This window comes from Octopus bimaculoides, chromosome 4, assembly GCF_001194135.2.
Source record: "Octopus bimaculoides isolate UCB-OBI-ISO-001 chromosome 4, ASM119413v2, whole genome shotgun sequence".
NCBI classification, from domain to species: Eukaryota; Metazoa; Mollusca; class Cephalopoda; order Octopoda; family Octopodidae; genus Octopus; species Octopus bimaculoides.
The window spans coordinates 107,313,925-107,324,633 of record NC_068984.1 but is presented as its reverse complement, the minus strand read 5'-3'; the positions used below and the strand labels follow the sequence as shown (position 1 = coordinate 107,324,633).

Genomic DNA, 10,709 nt, shown 5'->3' with positions numbered 1-10,709 from the left:
ACCCCACCACCCCACCTCTCCAACGTACCATTCTCCGAGCCTTCTGGCGACTCCAGTCCGACCCCTCCACTTCGCACATCTTCCCTGACCGACCCCTGCCCTCCTTCAAATGAGCCCACAACCTACGAGACCTCTTGGTCCACAGCTTCTTCCCTAACCCAACCTCCCAGCCCAGCTTGTTCCCCTGCTCCCACCTATGCTGCCACACTTGCCCTTACCTCTCCAACACTACCCTCCTCACAGGCACCCATCATCGACCCTATCATATCACTGACTCCTTCACCTGCACTTCTAGCAACATCATCTACTGCATCTCCTGCTCCCTCTGTCCTCTATACATCGGTAAAATGTGAATGAATAAGCATTGCATTTGACAGAGTAATCTGAATGTTAAAAACTTAAATATGATTGTATACACATGTATCTTTTACAGTTATTTTCCTGTATTCATTATGATAACTGTTACCATTCCCATTATTCGCCAAGTCTTCTAATTAATAGAATTATTCCAGATACAGCTCATAGTAATATCGCATTTTCAGATATATCTCCCAAAAGCTTTGAAATTCAGATGTGATGTATTTATTTTCATGTGTTTCTTATTTTATTTATATATGTCCATTTCACATGTTAGATTGTTCATATGACAACAACAACTATCTACATAGTGGCATAGAATGCCAAGCTTTGTATAATTTATGTTTAGTGAAAGTTTCTTGTAAGCAACAGAGAAACTGTTTGTATGAAAGGAAATCATTTTTAGATAACAACAGTTTAAGATACTTGCTATACAAAGATTCTATGGTTAGAAAAGTTTCATAACTGCTCACTACAACTTCATTATTTTTTTTCTTCTTCTCTACATTTTATTGCATTCAAACAGTAATTTATTGAAATATTTCAAATGTGTAAAATTCTTCCAGAACAATCAACAACCTTCACCTATATTTTACATAAATCAAAAGATTTCATCTTTATTTTGTGCAAACTTTCAACCTATATACATCTCTTTGCTTTCTAAATGGTTTGATAAACTTGACTTTCTCTCACACATAATTTCAATAGGAATCCTACACAAGCGCAGAAGTGGCTATGTGATAAGTAGCTTGCTTACCAACCACATGGTTCCGAGTTCATTCCCACTGCATGGCACCTTGAGCAAGTGTCTTCTACTATAGCCTCGGGCCGACCAAAGCGTTGTGAGTGGATTTGGTGGACGGAAACTGAAAGAAGCCCGTCGCATATATGTATATATATATATATATATGTGTGTGTGTGTGTGTGTGTGTGTGTGTGTGTGTGTGTGTGTATGTTTGTGTGTCTGTGTTTGTCCCCCCAACATCGCTTGACAACTGATGGTGGTGTGTTTACGTCCCCGTAACTTAATGGTTCGGCAAAAGAGACTGATAGAATAAGTACTAGGCTTCCAAAGAATAAGTCCTGGGGTCTATTTGCTTGACTGAAGGCGGTGCTCCAGCATGGCCGCAGTCAAATGACTGAAACAAGTAAAAGAGTAAAAGTGAGTAAAAGAGTAAGCTTTAGGATTACTTCATTCTACACACACGTGCACACACACACACACACATACACACACACACACACACGCACATGCACACACACACACACACACAAACACACACATGCATATAATAAAGATAAAGTTTGTATTCTTTGGAAATAAATCTTTTATGGTTATCTCTTTATATTTTAGACTTTATGAAAACAAAAAAAAATGTTGTTAGATTAATAATACTCTGTGGCCTGTCCAAAAACATAACTAAACATTTAATCACTGTGCCAAGCAGGCAAGCAAGCAACTAGCCAACCAACAAACCAATGCAGTGTGTTTGCGACTGAAATGTTGTGTGTGTGGGGGGATCTTGACATTTAGTCTAATAACAGCCACATCATGCTAGACCAGAGAGTAATGAATCTACATTACATGTTAAAGTGAGTGCACTTCTTGATTTGAAGGTGAAAAGTCCTTATCAAATTAATCGAAAAAAGTTCAGTTTAATTTTGGACAGGTTTCATAAGCCCTAGGAAATATTAACATCCTAAGGGGCTCATTTACATACCACAGTAATATTAGCAAGAAGTATCTAATGTACCATGGCTGTGAAACCATATGGTTTTGGGTTCAGTCCCACTACATGGCACCTTGGCAAAGGGTCTTCTACTGTAACTTCAAGCTGACCAATGTCTTGTGAATGAGTTTGGTAGACTGAAACTGTAAAGAAGCTAATTGTATAAATGTGTGTGTGTGTGTGTCTTTGTTTGTCCTCCATTACCACTTGGCAGCTGATGTTGGTTTGTTTATGTCCTCATAACTTAGTTATTTGACAAAAGAGACTGATATGTACTAAACTTGTAAAAGGAAAATTAAGTACAGGGATGATTTGTTTGGCTAGAACACTAAAGAGTGGTGCTCCAGCATGGTTGCAGTCCAAAGTCTGAAACAGATAAATGATAAAGGATAAATTAAATTCCTGGTTAAATTACTGACAAATTTGTGTCTTCCAATTACTGTGGCTAACATTTTATTTTCTATAATAAATCATAAAAGGTTTCATTTAATTGTAACAGTATGTTCATGATAAAATTTCTCTCAGTTATTACCCAAGAATTTTTCTCATAACTCACTATATTTTTGTATCTTATGCATAAAAAAAGACAAAGTTAAACATTTTCAAGCTAACCTTTCCTTTAAAGGGAAGAGTAATTTGATTCATCCTAGCTCCATTTTGCTTCATTTGTTCCAAAATCTTCAATAATTGTTCATGAGTGTTTTTATTATCTTCTATTATAAGTGTTGTGTAATCAAGAGACTTCTGCCATGGAAGACTGCAAAATGGAAAAAATAGATTAAAAAATTATGTTGATATTAGAGTGTTATTTGTCATACAGTGGGTAAGTTGAGAAGTATATACTTTTGTCATCATGGGTAAAATCAGGAAATATGCATACATATAATTATTATAATTCAACTTTTATCAAATTTTCTGGTGCTTATAGAAACATGATGAAATTAACATAAATTTTCAAAAGACAAATATTAATTACTTCAGAATAAAATTAATTAAAACCAATTTGTCATTAGTATAACCTTTCTCATAACAACTGTCATTTACTCTCTCTCTTTCTTCTTTGTTTTTAAGATTCTTTCTTACTGTGTGTTGTATGTGTGTGAGTGTGTGTGTATGTATGAGTAAAGCATTTATCCATTTATCCTGCACCTCTTAGGGCAAGAAACCTACAACAAGAAACATCTTATACGATGGCCCTCTTCTCTCATACTTTAACCCGTCATCTCCAAGCAAAAAGATGCCTCTCTGTCAACATAGCCCCATTTAGTCAAAGGGTGTCTTAGTCTTTCAAATACATGGCCACATCATTAATGTTGGTGCCATGTAACAAAAATCATCCAGTTCATGCTGTAAAGTGGTTGATGTTAGAAAGGGCATCCAACCATTACACCATGCTGAAGTAGACACTGGAACACAATGCAGTCTGTGGATCTGGTCAAACTGTCTTACTTATGTCAGCATAGAACATGGACCTTGAACATTCCACTCCTTAATGAAATAAGAAATAACATACCCCCTTTTGTTAATTACTATTCAATAAACTTAATCAAGCAAAAATTAATGTCACATGGACTATAAATGATAATGATGGCAAACATAGTGATGAAAACAATGATGATGAAAATGCTTTTCCTATTGTCCTGCATCTTAACATGACCTGACATTGATTAATATAACGACATACATAGTGTATAGAATACTCCCATGACAAACTAGTATATATATAATGCAAATAATTAGAAAATGGAGAAAACCACGGATTAACAAACACATCGATTGGATCACATTTATAACTTATTTTTTAAAATTGAAAAGTGACAACACAATATGTTATGTCACCTATTTGCTATGTCATGCTTTGTATTAAAAAATAAGCTATAAATGTGGTCCAACTGATGTGCTTGTTAATCTGTCGTTTTCTCCATTTTCTAATTATTTGCATTGGTTCCTGATAAACTCTTGTTTATCCTGTTGTTATCTGCACTCTATGTGTATGGTGTGCCTGCACACCAATGCCTGGGAATATTACAGGTAACGGATGCCGATAGGATATACAGATATTTTATCCCTTAGTCGGTTACTATAACTGCTAACACTGTTTACACTATATATATATATATATATATATAAATATATATATCAATGAGATATATTCTGTAAGTTAGTCTCAAAAGCTTTGATCTTCCATTTTCAAGCTTAGAGATCTTCTAATGCAAAGTATTGATTCGAGGCAGAAAATTAAAAATAAACCACAGTTACAATAACTGGCAATTATGAGGTAGAACCATGGCAAAAATTAACTACAGAACCAAACTTTAACAGGAAATTTTTGAGAAAATGCCAAATAAAATTTCTGCATTGATAATATCAAAATTATTTGATGTAATACAATAAAACATTTACATGGAAAGAATAAAAAGCAGATTCATTCATAAGTAGAAACATAGATATGTATATATGTATATATTTATATACTTTGTTGTTGCTTGTGAAAGATTGTGGCATTGAGCTATACATTCATTTCTTTCTTCTGCCAATTTGTTGTTAACATCTCGAGAATTGCTGTAAAACACAAAACATGAATAATTTTAAAGTTAATGTAAGCACGCATTAAAAAGCTATATTAGAAAAGACCAGACATAAATAACTTTCAAAGATGATGTAAACATACATTAGAAAAGAAAAAAGCTGCTTTCATTTTAGTTTGGCATGACATCATGCACACATTGATTTTTTTCTTATACAGCCAATTTTGTCTCAAACCAAATTTGATCACAGAAGTATTATTATCTGAAAAATCCTTGTTTTAATCCTATTTTTACTTGTTTAAATAACAGCTAAAGGACAGTATGTATAACGCTAAATCTCTTGTGATCCTTACATCTCCATAAACTTAAAACACAGAATAAGCTGTCTACAACTTTGGACCAAAAGAAGGGTTTTCTTTTTTTTTTGTGATGTTTTCATATAATCACTTCTTATCGGTAAATACTTCCCCATGTTTTAATTTTATTAAAATTTTTATTATTTTCACCAATATATACAGAATAAAAGCTATTTAAGATAATGTAAAAATAATTTTATTTGTTTGAGAATATAATGCATTTTTTTTTTGTAATACAATATTAATCTTATTTTAGTAAAATGTAATGTAAACAATAAGTAACAGCAAAATAAGACAATGATACATTAATATAAAATATGAACATGATTATTAACTATAACAGACAAGGACTTAAAAAGTGTATCTCACAATAAAAAAAAATACTGCACTAAACATTTAATTTTCACAAATATTCAGAAAATTAGACAAGTTGTATGTTTGAAAACAAGTTATACATAATACATAATTTTGACTGGTCTACAACTATTATTATTCAGTCTCAGCCAAGGTGGTGAGCTGGCAGAATTATTAGCGTGCCAGACAAAATGCTTAGTGGTATTTCGCCTGTTGTTATGTTCTGAGTTCAAATTTCGCTGAGGTCGACTTTACTGTTCATCCTTTCAAGGTCAATAAATTAAGTACCAGTTAAATACTGGGGTTGATGTAATCAACTTATCCCCTCTCCCAAAATGGCTGCCCTTGTGGTAAAATTTGAACCCATTATTCAGTCTCAGTGTTGTGCCTAGAAAATTAATGGCTATGCGCTTTATATCTATGGTAATACTAAGTCCTATTTCTTGAAATACTATAATCACATTTTCTCTAAATCTAACTAATAGCCACTTTTCATTAGAATCAGGCCATCATTATAATACAAACTGTAATCCATTTCAGGAAACCTTATTCTCAATTAATCTAGAACACAGAGTCCGATAATTTCTCTTACCTGTGCTTCATCATATGCTCCCAAGACATATCAAACATTTGTCCCTCACTTTCTTAACCTACTCTTTTACTTGTTTCAGTCATTCGACTGTGGCCATGCTGGAGCACCGCCTTTTTAGTTGAGCAAATCGACCCCAGGACTTATTCTTTGGAAGCCTGGTACTTATTCTATCGGTCTCTTTTGCCGAACCACTAAGTTTACGGGGACGTAAACACACCAGCATCGGTTGTCAAGCGATGCTGGGGGGACAAACACAGACACACAAACATATACACACACATGCATACATATATATACATATATACAACGGGCTTCTTTCAGTTTCCGTCTACCAAATCCACTCACAAGGCTTTGGTCGGCCTGAGGCTATAGTAGAAGACACTTGCCCAAGGTGCCACGCAGTGGGACTGAACCCAGAACCATGTGGTTGGTAAGCAAGCTACTTACCACACAGCCACTCCTACGCCTATGTATTGTTATAGGAAAACAGGAGTGATTCTTTAGTATTCATAACCCTGTGTAACATGATTTTTTACCTTGGGTAGCAACTGTTATTTCCCTTTTGCTTACTCCTAGAAAGTATGAAAAATGGCTAATATTTCTTTCAAACTTTACTTTTGTTACATTTATTGAAACCCCAAAGAATCCTTCTCAACATAAGGCTATGATGCTCCCCCACTACTCCTGCCCATCATCAGAGATGCACATATTATCAGCCACTAATGGATATGCTCAAGTGGTTATGGTTAAGCAGCTGACAAGCAAATCTGTGGTATTGAGCAGAATATTTGCTTTAACAAAATTTCTGCTTCAGCATCTCAGTGCTGGATCTGTCTGAAATGTAATGGAAAAGAGGTAAGTTTCAAAACATTGATGTCTAGGTCACAAAAGCAAAGTTTGAAAAGAATAGCAATCATTTTCTCTGATTTCCAGATAGAATTAAATAGGAAATAACATTTACTAACCAAAAACAAAAATAAAAAATAAAATGATAAAATAAAAATTTTGTTAGACAGTGTAATCACATAAATGTTTGTCTCACTTGTGTCTGTGATTGTATTCACAAAAAAATCTAGGTCCTTCCAAAATCCACTCACAAGTTTTTGGTTAGCCCAGGGCTATTGTAGAAATTACTTGTTGAAGTTGCCAAGTAGTGTCACTGAACTCAAACTCAAAACCACATGATTGCAAAATAAAATTTCTTAACCATACAATCATGTTCACCTCATTTAAAAGAGATTTTGATATTTTGAAATTACTTTACCCTCCTTCGTCAGAATTATTCATTACAGTAATTACTATAATTTACCTTACTACAAACATAGTTTTAATCAATTAAGTGCTTTTTTTCTATTTTCACTTACTACAATAAGTATGTTAGCCCCAGGTTAACTATACATAAGTTTCTTTTAATGACTGCTACTTCTAGTAGTTCACATTAGTTAATTTTTACAGGTCTTCTTTAAAATCATATTTCAAGTTCCATGGTATGTTTTGACCGCTAGAAATAACAGTAGTGGAGACTATATTTAAAACAAATTTATTTTTATCTTCTCTTTAATTCTTGTGAGGCATTAGGAAGGGCATCCAACTGTAGAAACGATGCCAAAACAGACAATGATAACCTGGTGCAGTTCTACAGCTTGCCACCTCCTGTCAAACCATCTAACCAAAGCCAGCATGGAAGATGAATGTTGAATGATGATGATGATGATGATGATGATGCGTTCTTTCATTCTTTCACTTGTTTTAGCCAACAAACTGTGGCCATGCACAGGGTTTAGTTGCTGAAATTGACCCCAGCATATTTATTTTTAAGGTTGGTGCTTTATTGTTTTGGTCTCTTATTGCTGAATTGCTAATTCATGGGGATGTAAACAAACCAATACTGGTTGTCAGCTGATGAGAAAAAAAACATGGACACGGAAACACATACACACACAAACACAGTTCCCATTTATCAATCCACTCACAAAGCATTGGTTAGCCTGAGACACTTGCCCAAGGTTCTGCACATTGGGATTGAAACTGAAACCACATGATTTCAAGGTGAATTTGTTAAGCACACAGCCATAACTGTAACTAACATTGGTTAAGAGTTTATATAAATTTCTTCCTATCTAATTTCATATTTATTCAGAAATATTAATGTTTTTGTCATCTATAATAAAATTTAAACTTCTCTCAATATTATCCAAATTATTTGAGAGAAAACTTTCAAGTTCATATATGGTACTTGAGAGTTGTCTAGTTTGTGTATCAGTCTTGAATCAATTAAATTAATTAAAAAAAAACACAAAAACCTTCAGTTAGTGATCATAATTAAAATTGCGCATGAAAAGTTACTAACAACACATGTAAAATACATTTTTATGGTCAATACTGGAAGTTTCCATGGCAACTAATTACATAAACTAATAAAATAAAGATTTTTAAGGAATACTAGTGCAATTACAAGATATGTGACGAACATCAATAAACATTTTTCTTGCTCTAGGTATTACATTATGTGGTTACTGAAACATTTTAATTATTGAGTAAGTCTCAACGTGGTTGCTAAACCTGTAAGAAATAATAGCTAGATCTCACTCAAATCCTACTCTAGTGTCTTTAGAAAGAAGGGACACATTGTCTAATTTATTCCTAGATAAGCTATAAAGATGGGGTGGTCATGATGGATTGTGCATGCTCGGGGTTGACCTGGTCTTCAATAACGATATGCCGTAAACACAGATATGATCAGGAACTTAATTAGTTACTGTTTATTTGTTCTTCATCTTTTTCTTGGTGTTTCTCTCTGTCCTAATGCATTTAAAGTAGTTTTCTGATTAACCTAATTCAACACTCCTGAGAATTTGGATAAACACAACTTTTAAATAAATTCAATTTAAATTTTAATTATGCATCAATATTTTAATGCTAAATTTCAATTAAGTATCAATTTTCTTTGCTAAATACATCACTCTTAAAGATCATGTTAACTCATTTTTTTCCTAGCAAGGTAATATTTCTCCATAATCAAATGTGTTCTCATGGAAATGGACAATACTATTTGTATTTACAAGGCTATAGCCTGGAGTTGTAGTAGGAGACACTTGCGCACAGTACCATGCAGTGGGGAAACTATTTTTTTTTTCATTATGTAGCTGTTAGGAACAAAACTTGATAAAAGGTTCTTGTATAAAATTAAGATTGAAGTCTTAAATAGGAATTCTTAATTTGGGAATCCTGTATAATAGAAGGAGATTCAGGTGAGTTGATATCAAAAGGGTTTATAATTATATTGAATATTCCTTCATGTTTATATTCATATATGATCCTAATAGTAATAAATAATGATAACATCCATTAGCACATTATAGGAAAGGCTACAACTGATGAGAATAACTACTTTATATTTTATTGCTCTCAATGAACATTGGAGGGAAAAGTTTAAAAAATGTCATTATTGTCACAACTTTATCTTTGATAATAAGGACTTATAGCATTGCAACTGTGAAATTTTCCATGAGGCAAATGTCAAATGTCTTTGATGCACTAGGTATCTCATAACAGCATTTTAACCATAGGGGTTTGGAAAAAGGAAAGTTAATTAATTAAATCAACCCCTGTATTAATTAAATCAACCCATGTTTGAGTATACATGGAGTGCACATAGTGTTACCAAACAAATTTAGTGGGCCATAAATGAAAGATGACGTAACATATTAATATATAGCAAGCAGTGAATTTTAACTTACTAATCTCTCATTCAGATGTATTGATAGTATCAATATGGTAGATTGTATGTAATCTGATGAAGGAAATGGAAAGGAACACCTAACTCATGGGCCCATCCACCTATCAAAGCAACTTACAGATCGCCAGCTTCTTGATCATGATTGAGCCTTTTTTTTTAAAGGTCAGAAAAGAGCAAGAAGCCTTGGGTAGAGATATGCCGTCAATGGTCATAGGAAAGAAAAATCTTAGTAACTAAATATTATCAGGACAGTGAGACTAGTCTAGTGGGTCAAAAGTATCATCAATGACAACCACTCAGTGGATTGATGAGGACTCAGTATGTGGGGAGTCGACCGTAAAACATATGGTGCACGAGGACATCAAGTACAATTCATAAGTAATGAAACGGCAGTTTATGTGTGAGAAAATCTAATACAACCATAGAGTCATGTGACCTACAACATCACATGAGCTGACTTGCTTGATTTTGATTATTCTGGAATGGTGGGGGAAGTGATAGGGGGTAAGTTGAAGCCTTATAGTGTCAAAGAGTTCTTAGGAGCTGGCATCATTGGCATGATAGGGACCATAAGCAGGGGAAGTAACCTGATCCTGGTTGGTGGGGATCACTTTTATTACCATACTTTTGTTACATTGGGTTTGAGATTATTTTGTTAAATGACACTGATGTATCTAGTCAAAGGTGTGTGCTATTTGATTATGTAGTCTCATATAACCATGTGGTCTTGGGTTCAGTCCCACTATATGGCACCTTGGGTAAGCATCTACTATAGCCCCATACAACAGAAACCCATTGTATATATATATATACATACATACATATATATATCATCATCATCATCGTTTAACATCCGCTTTCCATGCTAGCATGGGTTGGACGATTTGACTGAGGACTGGTGAAACCAGATGGCTACACCAGGCTCCAATCTGATTTGGCAGAGTTTCTACAGCTGGGTGCCCTTCCTAACGCCAACCACTCCGAGAGTGTAGTGGGTGCTTTTACGTGCCACTGGCACAAAGGCCAGTCAGGTGGTACTGGCAACGGCCACGC

At 34.2% G+C, this 10,709-nt stretch overlaps 1 protein-coding gene across 4 annotated transcripts in view; it reads right to left on the bottom strand.

The window, feature by feature from the left end:
• The window catches only part of LOC106875477 (translin-associated factor X-interacting protein 1), a 154,468-nt gene that overhangs the window by 68,829 nt on the left and 74,930 nt on the right, over positions 1 to 10,709 (bottom strand). For all 4 annotated transcript variants that reach the window (XM_052967352.1, XM_052967353.1, XM_014923647.2 and 1 more), the window contains 2 exons: positions 4,563 to 4,649; positions 2,700 to 2,844 (listed from right to left, as the gene is read on the bottom strand). In XM_052967352.1, the coding sequence (XP_052823312.1) occupies positions 2,700 to 2,844; positions 4,563 to 4,649 (232 nt within the window). The remainder of the gene's footprint in view (positions 1 to 2,699; positions 2,845 to 4,562; positions 4,650 to 10,709) is intronic.